The sequence below is a fragment of the Oncorhynchus gorbuscha genome, linkage group LG26, assembly GCF_021184085.1.
Source record: "Oncorhynchus gorbuscha isolate QuinsamMale2020 ecotype Even-year linkage group LG26, OgorEven_v1.0, whole genome shotgun sequence".
Lineage (NCBI taxonomy): Eukaryota > Metazoa > Chordata > Actinopteri > Salmoniformes > Salmonidae > Oncorhynchus > Oncorhynchus gorbuscha.
The window spans coordinates 39457631-39475330 of NC_060198.1; the positions used below are offsets into that span (position 1 = coordinate 39457631).

At 40.6% G+C, this 17700-nt stretch overlaps 1 protein-coding gene across 1 annotated transcript; it reads left to right on the forward strand.

The window, feature by feature from the left end:
• Positions 1-1153: 1153 nt before the first annotated feature.
• Positions 1154-17620, forward strand: LOC124015521 (GRB2-related adaptor protein 2-like). The gene is made up of 9 exons (XM_046330780.1): positions 1154-1431; positions 7530-7604; positions 8115-8239; positions 8664-8755; positions 8887-9006; positions 14461-14650; positions 15041-15136; positions 15368-15484; positions 15683-17620. Exons 2-9 carry the CDS (start codon positions 7544-7546, stop codon positions 15857-15859), a joined length of 978 nt encoding a protein of 325 aa, XP_046186736.1. The 5' UTR covers positions 1154-1431; positions 7530-7543; the 3' UTR covers positions 15860-17620.
• The last annotated feature ends 80 nt before the right edge of the window (positions 17621-17700 follow it).

The window sequence follows — 17700 nt, forward strand, 5'->3', positions numbered from 1 at the left end:
ATGTGTTTTATACCATTCAATAATTCCGTTCCAGCCATTATTAAGAGCCCATCCTCCCCAATTAAGGTACCACCTGCCACCTGTGGCAGAGCTACACAATCTATCCCTCAGCCTCTTTGCATGGAGTAAACTCCCTGCTTGCTCTCTATAATGATGGTCAGCAGCATGTGTTATGAATGTATAGCCAAAAAAAAACCACACCAAACATGCATGTTTCTAAAGAGAAATATGAGGACTGTAGATAACTTTATATAACCAAATTCCAAAGCCATCCATTTTCCATTAACTGTATAATGCAGGCTGAATTATATAACTTATATTGGTTTGAAAGCCTACATTGATATGTTTTGATATGTGTTGATATAGACAAGAATTAGCCTATACGATCTGTCATAGAAAGGTTGTAGGTTACTGAAATAGAGCTTGAGGAGTGTCGGTGTTTTATCGTGGGAAGCCTATTTCCAATGAGATCTTCATGCATGCCATCCGAAAGAATGTGAAACATTTGGACGTGTTCAAGATGATGCCAAGGATAATTAATTTGCCGATCCGAAATACACATGGAAGATCGCAGGAATAAAGTCTATACTGTGTGTGTGTTTGTGTGTGTTTATCATAATGTTTCACCTCATGCAATAAGCCTTTATTACATATTATCACAATGTATTTTTATTTTATTTAAACTTTATTTAACTAGGCAAGTCAACAAATTCTTATTTACAATGACGGTCTACCCTGGCCAAACACTGATGACGCTGGGCCAATTGTCCCCCTGCGCTATGGGACTTCCCAATCACGGCCGGATGTGATACAGCCTGGATTCGAACCAGGGACTGTATGGACGCCTCTTGCACTGAGATGCAGTGCCTCAGAATGTTTGTGGTGAAGTCCAAAAGTTCCTTTTGAAAAGGGGCGGTCTCTAACCAAGTGCATTAGCTTTTATTATTTATTGTAACATTATGAAAATGATAAGTTTTATTCATCAGCATTTTTGAAGTAAAGTCCAAAAGTTCCTTTTGAAAAGGGGCGGTCTCTAACCAAGAGCATAAGGTTTTATTATTTATTGTCACATTATGATTATGATCAGTTTTATTCATCAGCATTTTTAAGTAAAGTCCAAAAGTTCCTTTTGAAAAGAGGCGGTCTCTAACCAAGTGCAAGTAACTGGTTCAACTCCGCGTTGGGACATTCAGCTATTGTGCGTGTTGGGGAGGGAACTCGAAAGTCTCAGCGTTGTTATACTTCAATGAAAGGACGCGGAAGTAAACAGTCTTTAACGGATTTGTTTTTACGAATATGACGTTTTCCTTTTGATGCGAACTTGCGAAATTTTGACTGAAATTATGATCTAGTTGGCAAAGCCCTGGCTGGCTGCGTAAATTTCCCGACCTCTTGTGACTGTCAACGCGTGGCTCTTTACATGAGATAAAGGTAAATATCATATTGCAATATACAGTTGACCCATTTGAAGAATGCTTGATTATTCTTACATACGTGATGCAACCATCAATGTAAATGTAATATACCCACTGTTATATGGCTAGCCAAATCATTTCACCAAAATAATTTAACTTCTTATAGTGTCATGCTGACTTGAAGACACTGCATGCAGAGCAATCCATTCAACTTCAGCGACTGGTTTATAGTCATCAAAGTTTCTCTCTCTAATCGTATGAACAGCTGTTACAGTCATACTCACTCCACTTTTTCTATAATGTAATTCATTATAATAATTAGTCAGCTTCCTCTCATCTGAATTGTGAATCATTGCTCTTTAGTGGTTAGAGAACTGTCTCTCTCTCAAGAGTGGTAATCCCTATAATTTGTTGGAAATCTTTTAGATTCTGAATCTATGGCAACTAACCGGACAATTGAAAGAAGTGCCACATAGAGAACTTTAACCACCTGTTTGATACAAGAAATAACAATCCCCAGTAACCAACAGTTGTCCACAGACATTGGTGAAAAGGATATGCAATATAGTTCTGGAGCACATAAGTAGGCTATGAGACAACTTGTCACCATATTATGCAATGCTATTATAAATGTAGAACAACAAAGATATTATCTTTAACCTAACAGTTGAAACATTTTCCTTATTGCTAAATGATTTGAAAACGACCTTTACATATAGTCCCCCTGCCCATGCCATGGTGATGTGGAAGGTATTTTCAAATAGCTTTTTACATGAATGTTTTTTCCTCATTGGTTTGTGTGCTCAGTGCTCTACAAGGTCAAATAGCTTCTCCTCTGGGATGTGGACATTTATGAGTAGTAGGAGATACGTTCAACAATAGTTGTATTTATGTGATGAGGAAGTATGTTCATGATGTGTTTTATTTTGATATGAAACTCAGTTCAAGTAGAAAGCCACTGAAGAGGACAGGTGCACTATTGAGCAAGCTTTATAAGTTCATGTTTTTTCAGGCTTGTTTTTTGTTGCTAAAACAAGGTCCTCGGTTCAATCATAGAAGGCTAGCCATGTCAGTCTAATTGACATAGTGTGAGCTACTATGGTGTGTCAAATAGATTACAAACAGTACAGTATCACTGGATCTTTCAATGTTTTACATGGTGGTAAATTGTTGTTTACTAAAATATATAGAACATGTTGAATTTGGATTTCCCATAATTGAGAATGGATGGTTATTTATAAATGTATATACAGTATTGTCTATTTCTGTTCTCCTCAGTGCTGGGTAGTTGGATGTCATAGTTACTCTCAAAAACACATTCTGCACATTCCTCACTAATCTCTGATTTGTGAAGTGTAGAGAAATGTTTCGTGCCTTCACATAGTTAGGCTTTGCATAATGTAAATCCTTAATTATAAAACTTACAGTTTCTAACATTTCCAACAAAGAAAATGATGCACGCTACTCCGTAATAGATCTTACCACTTCTACAATGTCCGTTATTTAATAAAGATATCTGTTTAAGACATCATAATCCTATTTCTTTGACTAATGGTGGAATGTTTGGCCCTACAAGACTATATAACAACCGACTGGGCTGTTGAAGAGGCACAAAAGTGCTAAGAAAAAACAGTTGGGAGCTGAAAAAATCCAGCTAAAATGAATGTGGGCAGTGAGAGTCGAAACCACTGCAAATATCCCCTTCACCCAGGTCACCATACCAGGGGAGCTCTAGGGACGTTGGCACATTGCCAACATGCCCCTGGCCCACCTCACTGGTGACATGTTACTAGAGTAGATCCCCTCTGCTCTGCACTGTCTCTTCCTAGGGGACTCGGCTACTGTTTTGTTACTGTTTTACATGTTTGAGACTTCCATCCTCTAGTACAGTGGTTCCCAAACGTTTTATAGTCCCGTACCCCTTCAAACATTCAACCTCTAGCACCAGGGTCAGTGCACTCTACAATGTTGTTTTTTGCCATAATTGTAAGCCTGCCACACACACACACTATATGATACATTTATTAAACATACGAATGAGTGAGTTTTTGTTACAACCCGGCTTGTCGAAAGTGACGAGCTCTTATGGGACCAGGGCACAAATAATAATAATCAATAATTTTGCTCTTTATTTAACCATCTTACATATAAAACCTTATTTGTTAATTGAAAATTGGGAATAACTCACCACAGGTTAATGAGAACGGTGTGATTGAAAGGATGCACATAACTGTAATGGTGGGTTGTATTGGAGAGAGTCTGTCTTAAATAATTTTCCACACAGTCTGTGCCTGTTTTCATGCTAGTGAGGACTGAGAATCCACTCTCACATAGGTACGTGGTTGCAAAGGGCATCATTCTCTTAACAGTGTGATTTGCCAAGGCAGGATACTCTGAGTGCAGCCCAATCCAGAAATCTGGCAGTGGCTTCTGATTAAATAACATTTTCACAGAACCGCTTGTTGCAATTTCGATGAGGCTCTCTTGTTCAGAATCGGTAAGTGGACTGGAGCCAGGGCATAAAAGGGATACAGAATCCAGTTGTTTGTCTCATCCAGTACCTGCATAATTGCGCACCCAATTCACTCAGGTGCTTCGCTATATCACATTTGACATTGTTCGTAAAGTTCATTTGCACACAAAATCATACAATGATGGAAAGACCTGTGTTGTCCTTGTTAATCAAGACAGAGCTCCAACTTCTTAATCATAGCCTCAATTTTGTCCCGCGCATTGAATATAGTTGCAGAGTGTTCCTGTAATCGTAGATTCAGATCATTCAGGTGAGAAAAAACATCACCCAGACAGGCCAGTCATGTGAGAAACTCGTCATCATGCAAGCTGTCAGACAAGTGAAAATGATGGTCAGTAAAGAAAACTTTAAGCTCGTCTCTCAATTAAAAAAGAGTCAATAATTTGCCCCTTGATTACCAGCGCACTTCTGTATATTGTAAAAGCGTTACATGGTCGCTGCCCATATCATTGCATAGTGCAGAAAATACACAAGAGTTCAGGGGCCTTGCTTTAACAAAGTTAACCATTTTCACTGTTGTGTCCAAAATGTCTTTCAAGCTGTCAGGCATTCCCTTGGTAGCAAGAGCCTCTTGGTGGATGCTGCAGTGTACACAAGTGGCATCGGGAGCAACTGCTTGAATGTGCGTTACCTCTCCTCTATGTCTACCTCTCCTCTATGTCTCCCTGTCATGGCTATTGTGCCATCAGTACAGATACCAACATGAGCAGCAGCTACGTTTGGCTGCATACGGACCGTTAGTGGAATTCCCGCGAGAGAGTAACAGTTAATGTGATTGGATGTTAATTATTTGTCTAGGCTACCTGTATTTGACATTGTTATTTCGCTGAACACTAGATGGTTTCATTTTATTTTTGGCAGTGAAATGAGGCTACTCAGGCGATTAAAAAAAAAAACTCACCCAAATGTATAGCCCTGTTGGAAAATATAAATGTACTGTTTGAAAATGTGAAGAAAAACAAATATTATTATAAAAAAATACAAAAATGTGAATCACATTTTTATTTGGCGTACCCCCGACGGCATACCTGTTCTAGGGCACTCAACTCTGACCCTGTGAGGTCCGGAGCCTGCTGGTTTTCTGTTCTACCTGATAATTAATTGCACACACCTGGTGTCCCAGGTCTAAATCAGTCCATAATTAGAGGGGAACAATGAACAAACGCAGTGGAACTGGCTTTGCGGTCCAGAGTTGAGTTTGAGGGCTTTAGAGTGACAACAACGAGGTTCTCTGTGTGTGTGTGTGTGTGTGTGTGTGTGTGTGTGTGTGTGTGTGTGTGTGTCACGGCTGTCTAATAGCAGAATTGTCCTGACAGCAGAATGATTAAGTAGTTTGTGGGTTGTATTTGACCAGTGTTTTTTACAAAGATTTTATCAGTAGTTTATGCTCATTGGGTTTTAGTGGTGGTCAGCGTAGTTTCTTACCTTACTACATATCTCTCTCGTCAGTGTAGTGTCTTACCTTACTATATTTATCTCGTCAGTGTAGTGTCTTACCTTACTAATTTATCTCGTCAGTGTAGTGTCTTATCTTACTATATCTCTCTCGTCAGTGTAGTGTCTTACCTTACTATATCTCTCTCGTCAGTGTAGTGTCTTATCTTACTATATCTCTCTCATCAGTGTAGTGTCTTACCTTACTATATCTCTCTCATCAGTGTAGTGTCTTATCTTACTATATCTCTCTCATCAGTGTAGTGTCTTACCTTACTATATCTCTCTCATCAGTGTAGTGTCTTACCTTACTATATCTCTCTCATCAGTGTAGTGTCTTACCTTACTATATCTCTCTCGTCAGTGTAGTGTCTTATCTTACTATATCTCTCTCGTCAGTGTAGTGTCTTATCTTACTATATCTCTCTCATCAGTGTAGTGTCTTACCTTACTATATCTCTCTCGTCAGTGTAGTGTCTTACCTTACTATATCTCTCTCGTCAGTGTAGTGTCTTATCTTACTATATCTCTCTCGTCAGTGTAGTGTCTTATCTTACTATATCTCTCTCATCAGTGTAGTGTCTTACCTTACTATATCTCTCTCGTCAGTGTAGTGTCTTACCTTACTATATCTCTCTCGTCAGTGTAGTGTCTTATCTTACTATATCTCTTTGTCAGTGCAGTTGACAGTATTTTGAGTTTTGTTGGATGTATGCAGTTTATGTACATGCTTTTTCAGCTAGCTGCTGGGATATGTTTTATCTCAAATCAAAAGTAAGAGTTATATTGATAATGTTTATGAGGGCTAATCTGCAATGGAATCAGGAGGTTCACTACATTGGTTCCATTCATTAGTAAAACATTAGAGTCATTCGATGAGGCAAGTGATTTAAAACTGAAGTGCCTGTTTGGCTGCATGCATGTTTTACTGTGTTTACGGTACATGGTTTTATGGAGCGAAGGAGTTAGATAACACAGATTGAGTGCACTTCTGTGTACACACATGGTTCAACTGAAGTGGGAATCATTTAGATTAAACAATTTGTTGAATTTATGTCAATGGAATGTGTGGTGATATCCCTTGACCTTCTCCTTGCTCATCCACACCTCCAAGAAAAAATACTCTTGTTATCATATGTGGGCTACTGAGTGGTACAGCAGTCTGAGGCACTGCATCTCAGTGCAAGAGGTGTCCCTATAGTACCTGGTTCGAATCCAGGCTGTATCACATCTGTCAGTGATTGGGAGTCCCATGGGGCGGCGCGCAATTGGCCCAGCGTCGTCCGGATTTGGCCGGAGTAGGCCCTCATTGTAAATAATAATTTGTTCTTAACTGACTTGCCTAGTTAAATAAAGGTTACATTTAAATAAAATAATTCTATTAAACTGATATGTGAGCTATTACTGTCAATAAGTGAATATGTTGTGTTGACTTTAGAGAGAGAGACAGAGGAGAGTTTCCTCTGGTTTAATGAATAGTTCCTGTCTGGTAAAGAGGGAGAAAGAGATACATCTGGGTCTGACAAACACACATAGTTTGAAACGATTTTCTTAATGTAATTGAATTTAATCTTCAGTTGTCCTCATGTTGTTTATGCGGCCTTCCATCCGGCTAAGTAGAGCTCTGTGAATGATTCTCATTATCATCTATCTACCCTCACTCATATCCGCTCTGAATAAGACAGAGAGGGGGAACAGAAGGGGTCTTTTACTGCAGAGTAGGAGTTTTAATCAGGGTACAGGATTGGAGCCGTGGTGAGCAATAGAAGCTGATACGACAGCGCTGGTATTGTCTCCCTCCGGTGTCTGATGGCTGAATAGGTAGAGCGGTAGGGCTGCGATAGATTTATGAAATTGTATGTAATCATGTGTATGTAATCATGTGTATCTATGGTTCTGGGGATGGATAATGTATGTGATTTTGGAGCATACACTGCAGACCCCCCTTCAACCACACACACGTGGGAGAGCAGCAAATTGAACATCAAAGATAATTACCATCATGAGATTTCAATCTCTAAAAATTACGCCGTTTTATTTTTACTTAATTGAAAGGGGAAATGGACAGCTCCTGATGTTGTTTGTCCTCCTCTGACTCGCTCTTCTGCCTGTTCCTCCATGCTCATGTCTGTTTATGTATCCCGTAGGTAAACATTAACACATGGTGAATGCTACGAACTACCGAAACAATAATTGTTCTCTCCTCAGCTTCGTGACAGAAGGTAAGGGGAAGTGTCTGGCTCAGACAACTTTTCTCTGTTTTGCTTCCATTTTTAAATGATTTTCCAGTTTTCCCATTTCTTTATTTCTCATTTTCCATATCTAAACTTCATAGCTAGGAATAGAAAAAGTTATACTTAGCCGTGTGTTTTAGAAGGATACAACTGAACCAAAGGGTTTTGAAACTAAATCAGTGTTCTTATTGCACAACTACTCTTATGTCATCTCCTCCATTACAAATTTTCTTGTTTTGCGTTTTATCCCACTGAATGTATTTCCCCCATGCAATGGCTGTATATTGGTCTATTAACTAATTTACTGCCAAAACTCCATCCCACCAAAACAGGCAATCTTTTTAAACAGCTCGTACACTAAAATGGCATTATCATCATTTTCACAGTATTATTCCAACTTCAGTGTCGAAATATATCTAAAACACAGGAAATAACATGTTTGACTGCACTGTAGTTTGCTTACTTTGAAACTACCAACCCACAACTCTCATTCCATAGACCGACTGCAGTCCTATTCCAACTCTTTGACCCTTCCACCGCTCGCCATGGAAGCCAGAGGAAAGTACGAGTTTAATGCTACGGCTGAGGATGAGCTGAGCTTCCGAAAGGGAGACATCCTGAAAGTGAGTATGACCTGAGAAAGAATTTGTATTTTTTTATTTTACCTTTATTTAACTAGGCAAGTCAGTTAAGAACAAATTCTTATTTTCAATGATGGCCTAGGAACAGTGGGTTAGCTGCCTGTTCAGGGGCAGAACGACAGATTTGTGCCTTGTCAGGTCGGGGGTTTGAACTTGCAACCTTCCGGTTACTAGTCCAACGCTCTAACCACTAGGCTACCCTGCTGCCGAGGAGACACATTAAAATTCAGAATTCAGACTAAAGAATGACAGCAGTACAACGGAGTGTGGGACTTGGCTTTAAAGACACATTCCACCAATCTAATTCCTAAATTCTACACACAAGGTTCTACTGTTGTATTCTGCTGTAATATTAAATCTAAACAGTGAGCTTTGTTGTTTTTGTATATCTCTGTTCCCTAATCAGATTCTAGGTAGTCAAGATGAGTGGTTTAAGGCAGAGCTGCATGGACAGGAAGGCTTTGTGCCCCAAAACTACATTGAAAGACAAACCCCAAGGTGAAATAAAGTTAAGGTTTAGTCATTCTCATCCATAAAATGTATTTGAACACACACATACAAAATGAGTTCGTATGCTTACAGTAAGTACAGTATAGCCACATCTGTATACTGTATCTCTCTCTGTCCAGCTGGTTCAAGGAGACGGCAAGCCGCAGCTCTGCTGAGGAACTCCTGATGTCTAGGGAGGTGGGGGGATTCCTGATCCGTGGCAGTCAGAGCTCCCCTGGAGAATTCTCCATCTCTGTCAGGTGGGTGGGTGTAGGATATTACAGGGAGCTAGCTCACTGTATACAAAACAGTACCTAGGGGGGAGGTTAGAGTTTGCACCGCATGTACTCTGTAAAATGTGGTAACATGTTAACCTGCAAAACTCATCTGTGAACATTTTCAAAATCTCCCTCCATTTCTCATGAAATGTCTATGAGCCAGGGGAAAAGTTCAGTTTCTGTAGGCTATATTTGATATTACTGGTACAGCTTTTCCTTGCAATATCTAACATAAGCCAGCAGGGGACGATGAAAGTACTGCACCAGAGAAACAGTTGACTTTGGATTGATTTCTGGAATAGGACAGGACACAACTAAATTGTTTGAATCATAACTCATCACATCCTGTCATTGTTTATTTATTTTTATTTAACCTTTATTTAACTAGGATAAGCCCATTGAGACCCAGAGTTTCTTTTTCAAGGGAGACCTGGTCAAGAAGGCAGCAACATTCAATACATTACAGAATTAAAACATACAGCAACATGATCCAGCCTAAACAAGTCTCCCATCAATATTTTAAATTCATTCAGTGGCACTAACATATCTAGATGAAACATGGATTGTAGACTATTCCATGCATCTAGTACACAAAAAGAGAAGGCAGTCTTGCCTAATACTGTGAATGTCCTGGGGACTTTAAGTAGACCGGGTATGTTAACTGCAGGTGGTGAAGGAGACCAGACTACAGAGGTAAAGAGGGAGTTTACCCAAAAGGGCTTTGTAGATGAACACATACATTTGTATCTTTCTGCGCATATAAAGTGAGGTCCAACCTACCATTTGGTACAAGGTGCAATGGTGGTCGAGTGACTTGGCACTTGTAATAAAGCGCAAGGATGCATGATTAGTGTCCAGTCTATGTAAGACGGAGGAGGTTGCATGCATATACAACAAGTCACCATAATCAATGAGAGAGAGAAAAGTGGCCTGAACAAGCTTCTTTCTAGCCATAAGCGGGAAGCAAGCCTTGTTACGAAAATAAAAACCCAATTTCAATTTAAGCTTTGTCACAAGATTATCCACATGAACTAAAGGATAACTTGTCATCCAACCAAATACCTAGGTGTTTGTAGGATGACACTTTTTCAATGGATAATGCTAACGTTCTCTGGCAGAGTTCTAGCTCTGGTAAAGGTGATGAATTTATTTTTTGGTACATTCAAGACCAGTTTGAGACCATAACGGGAGGCCTGCAGTGACTGAAAAGCAGTCTGGAGCTCTTCAACAGCCTGAACCAGAGAAGGAGCACATGAATATATGACTGTATTATCTGCATATAGATGTAAATTTGCTGGTTGCATCCCATTTCCCAAATCATTAATACAAATTGAGAACAACACAGGAGCTAAAATGGAACCCTGGGGCACACCTCTATTAATCTCAAGAAAGCTAGACTTGTGATTGTCAGAACATATTGTGTTCTGTCAGAAAGATAGTTCCTAAACCAATTTACTGCCCCTTCACTAAGACCAATGTTTCTGAGTCCAGCTAGCATCAATGGTCAACTGAATCAAAGGACTTTGATAAATCCACAAACAGAGCAGCACAATGTTGATAAAAAGCAAGTCCATTAATGATGTTGTTTGCCACTGCTATAGCTGCAGTTGTGGTGCTGTGCCCCAATCTAAAGCCAGACTGAACCCTGCTCAGTATGTTTTTTTTCAATTAAGAAGTTTAACTGTGAGTTCACTAGGGATTCTTCGACTTTGGCCAGGATAGGGAGTTTAGAGATAGGACTATAGTTTTTAGCATCTGAGGGATCTCCACCCTTTAGCAGCGGGAGGACATAAGCTGATTTCCAAATGCCAGGTATGGAATTGGTCAAGAGACTCAAGTTGAAAATGTGAGCCACAGGTTCAGTAATAATATCAGCTGCTATCTTTAAGAGGTAGGGGTCCAAGTTGTCTGGACCTGCAGACTTTTTAGTATCTATAGCAGTGGCGTGCCATGGGCCTGGGGCCTGGGCCTTCAGTGAGGTCCTACACAGTCCCACCCGAATTAATCCACCTCTTATTACCATCATTATGATGCCATGGCTCTAGACACTATACATTTAGACAAACGCAGTATAACCAGGCGTTGCGTCACCTTGAAATTGACATTTTTATTCAGAGAATTGCAGGGGAAGAGTACAATACAGTACAGTTCAACGAATAGGCAAGAACTTAGTCGAGTGCAACAGAGTTATATTAATATTCTTCTTCTATCCATTTCTGGTCCACAAGCTTTGACATTTAAGTACGAAGAAATATATACAGTGTGTTCACTAAACAGCGCATTGTCGCACCCAGAGCAGTTTCACCGTGATGATAAAGACACATAACTATTCACTGAAAATAAAAGAAAGAAAACAAATAATTTGCAACATAGGCTATTTGCCATTTTATTTTGTTAATATATATGCTATTTAATATTAACGAAATAAAATGCGAAACATACAGTGCCTTGCGAAAGTATTCGGCCCCCTTGAACTGTGCGACCTATTTCCACATTTCAGGATTTCAAACATAAATATATAAAACTGTATTTTTTTGTGAAGAATCAACAACAAGTGGGACACAATCATGAAGTGGAACGACATTTATTGGATATTTCAAACTTTTTTAACAAATCAAAAACTGAAAAATTGGGCGTGTAAAATTATTCCGTGACTCTCTGTTAAGCTGGAGAAGGCTGTTTGCGGGAATCTGGGGGTCCAGGAGGGAGAGAAACATACGAAACAGGTTTCAAGACCACGAAAAATGTATCTGGCAAAGAATGTTGTCCAGAATATTGCTGTAGAGTTGTTGGTAGTATGTGCGAGGGTCTCCTTGTGCTGGGCCTCTGCGTGCGCTGGGTAAACTTGAGATGCGCGCTGTGTCATCGTAGATTTGACTGAACCTGCGCCTCTCTCGTTCAATTGTAATAATAGGCATTCCCAGCCGTACAGTTTGCAGTGCTTCTCGGAGCCTGTGAGCCATTGATAGCGCTCGTAGTTGGACCTTTGAAAGTGGCGAGCGAACCCCTTTCCCGCCTGTGACAGGCTTTGTAGCGTCGGCTCTCCTTACAATGTCTGACTTTTCTTGAAAAGTTTCTCTTGAGAATGGCGTTATAATTATGTCCTCGACCAAATCAATATCTTCTCCTCCTTCCGCCAGCTTAGTAATACGCTAATTAATTAGTTTATCAAATTCAGTTTCCTAGTTCTGAGGTTCTGCATAGACCTGCCCATAGGACCTGCCTCTCAATATTGGTAATCCAATCAAAAGACGTGCACGCACTACGCCTGCTAGCTGGCTCCTGTGTAACACTGGAGCCAGCCAGCAGGCGTACAATAGCCAACTCTAAAGCTGATTGGTTGACACTAAATTTTAATTTCCATTCACTTTAAGCTATAAGCTCCCGCACTGTTGATTCTGAAGGCCTGATGGCAGATTTTAGACCCCCTGGCAACACATGATGGCTGAATATGATTGGATAAAAGATCTAACATAAAGACCAGCCCTCCAAATCTCAACCTGGGGCTGGAAGCAGTGCAACCAAGAGGAAAGCTATGAAATGAAGAGTATAACTCTTACTCTGGGGAATAATTTAATACATATTTTTGGGAAAATATATTTAAAAAAATAATCATATTCTGATGATGTTTAGGCCAGCAGAGAAGGCCTTGCTGGTCCTGACGGTCCACCACTGGCCTATAGCATTTAGTGCTTTATAGACCTCAGTATAAGAAACAGGCTCAAAGATCAAATGGTTCACATCAAATCAAATGTATTTATATAGCCCTTCTTACATCAGCTGATATCTCAAAGTGCTGTACAGAAACCCAGCCTAAAAACCCAAACAGCAAGCAATGCAGGTGTAGAAGCAAGGTGGCTAGGAAAAACTCCTTAGAAAGGCCAAAACCTAGGAATAAACCTAGAGAGGAACCAGGCTATGAGGGGTGGCCAGTCCTCTTCTGGCTGTGCCGGGTGGAGATTATAACAGAACATGTCCAAGATGTTCAAATGTTCATAAATGACCTCATGGTCAAATAATAATAATCACAGTAGTTGTCGAGGGTGCAGCAAATCAGCACCTTAGGAGTAAATGTCAGTTGTCTTTTCATAGCCGATCATTAAGAGTATCTCTACCTTTCCTGCTGTCTCTAGAGAGTTGAAAACAGCAGGTCTGGGACAGCTAACACGTCCTGTGAACAGGTTCCATAGCAGCAGGCAGAACAGTTGAAACTGGAGCAGCACCACGGCCAGGTGGACTGGGGACAGCAAGGAGTCATCATGCCAGGTAGTCCTGAGGCATGGTCCTAGGGCTCAGGTCCTCCGAGAGAGAAAGAAATAGAGAATTAGAAAGAGCATACTTAAATTTACACAGGACACCGGATAAGACAGGAGAAGTACTCCAGATATAACAGACTGACCCTAGCCCCCCCCAAAAAACTACTGCAGCATAAATACTGGAGGCTGAGAAAGAGGGGTCAGGAGACACTGTGGCCCCATCCGATGATACCCCCGGACAGGGCCAAACAGGTAGGATATATCCCCACCCACTTTGCCAAAGCACAGCCCCCACACCACTAGAGGGATATCTTCAACCACCAACTTACCATCCTGAGACAAGGCCGAGTATAGCCCACAAAGATCTCCGCCACGGCACAACCCAAGGGGGGGGGGGGGGGCGGGGCGCCAACCCACACCGGAAGATCACATCATGAGGGCCTATATCATAGTTGACTGTAACAGAGCTGACATTAGAGGCCTGGGGCCCACCATTATCAACAACTGAACCAGCAGATATGAAGTGCTTGTTAAAAAAAAACCTACAATATGGGCTTTATCCTTCACTTCATTAGAATCCATCATTAAATGGTCAGGAAGGCCAGAGGATACATTAGAACCTGACACAGATTTGATTAGCTTCCAGAACTTGGTAGGGTTGTTTAGGTTCTCTGTGACTGCATTTAAATAGTAATCTGATTTGGACTTCCTGATCAATCCTGTGTATTTGTTTCTTAGCGCTCTGAAGGAGGCCCAGTCAACAGGAGCATTTGTATGTCTAGCTTGAGCCCAAGAGATATTTCTCTTTCTAATTAATTCTGCCAAGTTATCTGAAAACCAAGGATTGTCCCTTCCACTTACTCTAAATGTCTTCACAGGGGCATGCTTATCACAAATCAACACAAATGTCATATACAAATAGTCCCAGGCAGTGTCAACCAGGGTTGGGGTCAATTCCATTTCAATTCCAATGACTTCAGACACTAAACCAAATTCAAATTCCAAATCTTCCTCATTGAAAAGCATTGGAAATAATTGGAATTGGAATGTCGGTGTACTTCCTGAATTGACTGGAATTGAATTGGAATTGACCCTAAACCTGCATTGTACTGTATGTGACTAAGAGGCCAGATGTTGTGTTGTGACATGCCTCACTGATATATAAAACCTTTCCCCTCAGACATGAGTTTGACGTGCAGCATTTCAAAGTGATGAAGGACAGCAAAGGCCACTACTTCCTGTGGTCAGAGAAGTTCACTTCCCTCAACAAGCTGGTGGACTTCTACAAGAACACCTCCATCTCCAAGCAACGGGGCATCTACCTTAGAGACGGTAGCCGGGATGACCAGAGCCCATCCGCACCCCAACTGGTATTTCAGCCGTACATTATATCAGTTCCATCAATTCTTTAGTGAAGCCTTCCTTCCCTTTCTAGACTTCCCACTCTTCTGTATCTTCTGTATTCTCAAGCACACATACAGGAACTGAAATCAGTGAGCTATTGCACCAGAATGGTCAATTAACCAATGGTATTGGTATATTAACCAATGTACTGCATGGTGATGTCACCATGGAAAACCTAACCTGTACACAGAAGGTCCTGTGTAGATTGTACTTTCAACCAGCAACTATCGGGAAATCACACTGATCAAATGTTTTTGTTAGTTTCATCAGCTGTTGTATAATAGGAGATAAAAACTACATTTTGACTGCACTAGGCCTTTATTAACCCTTTCCTGTCCACATCCTTCTGTTGTCAGTTGAAGAGGGGGAGTCTACCTGAGGAGAGGAGCTATGGGGCCCCTACTGCAGCCACGTCACACCGCAGGGCCTCAGACCTTCCTCACAGTCAGCAGGTAAACACCACTCACCCCAAAGTACAAACCTACACTACCTACAATGCAGTCTTTTGAATCACGTCGGTTTTTCAGAAGCTGCTATGTACCATGGTCATGTAAAACTATGTCATTGCTTTTATTTGATTGCATTTGGTTTGTAATGCTTTACTGTGATTCTGAGACATGCTGTAGGTTGGTTTGAATGTTAGAGTCTGACCTGAGTTCAACCTCTCTCCTCTCTTCCCCCAGAGTAAGAGACCTGGGATGGAGGAGAGGGCTCACACCATAGGCACCCCTGGTAGAAACACCCCCCTAACCTCTCTCCCAGCCCCCCAAAGGACATCTGAAACTATACCACATTCACAGGTACAGTAAGCCTACTGTAGTCAGTAAATAGGGGCACATCCTTGATGTCCTCTGAAATTACTGGTTCCTATGGCCAACTATTATCTAACGTGTGTGTGTGTGTGTGTGTGTGTGTGTGTGTGTGTGTGTGTGTGTGTGTGTGTGTGTGTGTGTGTGTGTGTGTGTGTGTGTGTGTGTGTGTGTGTGTGTGTGTGCCAGAGGGCAGTCATGCAGGTGAAAGCAGTGTACGACTTCACAGCGGAGGAAGGGGACGAGCTAGGCTTCCGTGCAGGTGATGTCATTGACATTTTGGATCACTCTGATCCATCGTGGTGGAAAGGAAGATTGCGGGGTAAAAGTGGTCTGTTCCCTGCCAACTATACCACACCTTTATGAGGAAAGCTTAGAGAGAGAGTTGTCGCTCTTTGGGCTTCTCCAATCATATGGACTGTGATGATAAGAGTCGGGCAACGCACAGAAACTTCAGCAGCCCAAACTGTAGGACTAAAAAGAAATTGGTTCACAGTTGATTTCTGATAACATATGCTCACACATTTATTTGTATTTTAAAGCTGGTGCTCAGCATAATACAATTGACAAACCTAAATGACATTGATTTATAAGCAGAGGTGGACTTACCATTAGGCAGAAGAGGCAATTGCCTCAGGCCTCACATCATCAAGGTGCCTTCTGAGCTGGGCATAATAATAAAATACTAGACATCTTCTTTTTTTCCCCAATAATGTCTCTGCATGAGACCCCACAACTGGTTTATAATAATGGACTATTCCAACTCTACAGAGTTCCTGTGCATTGTTTCACGCGATATGATTGCAAATTTGACTTTCATTGTAATTAAGCTGTATCAATGAGGTGCTTTCACAGCCGGATAGGGAAATGTGCAATTAATGCAACCAGTGAAAATGAAGATTTAACAGAAAAAATGTTGTAAGTTAATGCGTTTCTTTAGTCAAAAGACAAGTGCTTGCATGTAATACTGACATTGTCATCGAGGCAGAAGACATGTATGTGTAGACAATGTATCTGATGTAATCTGGCCAAACAGAGCATGGCATGTCATTCGCTTTTTGGCCAGACAGAATCAGATACATTGGAAGCATATAGAAAGACAGGGGCGTTGTTTGGCTCACTAGGATAATCGGATCATCTCCAGTGAGATAGTTTGTCACTTGCAAATTGAAGGAAATTGTTTGGATGCTACTTTAAGAAGTGATTGTTTGGCAATCAGATGGAAACATCATGACCTGTTGTGTTCATTTTAATCACAGCCACCGCCCCCACAGGAGGCCTTTTGCCTTTTGGTAGGCCGTCATTGTAAATAAGAATTTGTTCTTAACTGACTTGCCTAGTTAAATAAAGGTTACAGGTTAAACAAAAATGACACATTAAAATGTAATTTCTTTTGACAGTCTTTACTCTAAAACCCATAACAAAATGGTGTGCACACAAATCACTAAGTCCGCCCCTGTTTGTAAGGGAACTTCCACAACCCAACTACAGTGTCATATCCATTGGAGGTTGAAAACTGGGAGCTTTGCTGCCACACATTTACTGTATGGTACTACACTTTTTGTATTGCTACCTTTTTGTATTGTTTGTAGTGCTTGCTTTTAATTGTAAGGTCTCCATAGCAAATTATGTCTTGTTAATGAACTTCCAAATTTACAATGTCAGTTTGGGTATGCTTGTCATCTGTCTAAATTAAAACAATGATGTATATAAACCCTGGCTTGCTGATGCTATGTGTTGGCCAATGAGATGCTTTGAAGCCACTGGTCGGCCATATTGTCACTCCTCAAAAGCAGTCTTCCATAGGAATTAATGGAATACTTCAGTATTTAATTTAAATGTTTTTAGGACAAAATGACATGTATTTTTTGTTGTAGTTGAGAATGTATTTTCAAATAATTACTCTAATGATCTGACACTGAGAACTACACTCCTGACCTGCAGTGTTGGGTAATAGTGAACTACATGTAATTCAACTAGTAATTTAACTACATTTTGGGGTAGCTCAGTGGTAGTTGAACTAAATTGAATCTAGGTAGGGTTTTCAGTAGTTATAATTTTTTTTTGCAATGTAACTACTAGAAATACACTACTTTTTTATTTCAAATAAAGTAAAATATGAGTGAAGTAGACAATCGTTTCCATTATTTTTCAGCATCAGACTTGCCTAATCCAATTACTTTAGCGTTACATTGCAAAAAAAAAAT

What these genes read in the sequence shown, in the direction of transcription:
- LOC124015521 (XM_046330780.1), top strand. Translation starts at nt 7,544, where the DNA reads ATGGTGAATGCTACGAACTACCGAAACAATAATTGTTCTCTCCTCAGC. An exon ending in ATTGAAAGACAAACCCCAAG is followed by an intron (nt 8,756 to 8,886) that starts GTGAAATAAAGT and finishes CTCTCTGTCCAG; the next exon opens with CTGGTTCAAGGAGACGGCAA. An exon ending in GAATTCTCCATCTCTGTCAG is followed by an intron (nt 9,007 to 14,460) that starts GTGGGTGGGTGT and finishes CTTTCCCCTCAG; the next exon opens with ACATGAGTTTGACGTGCAGC.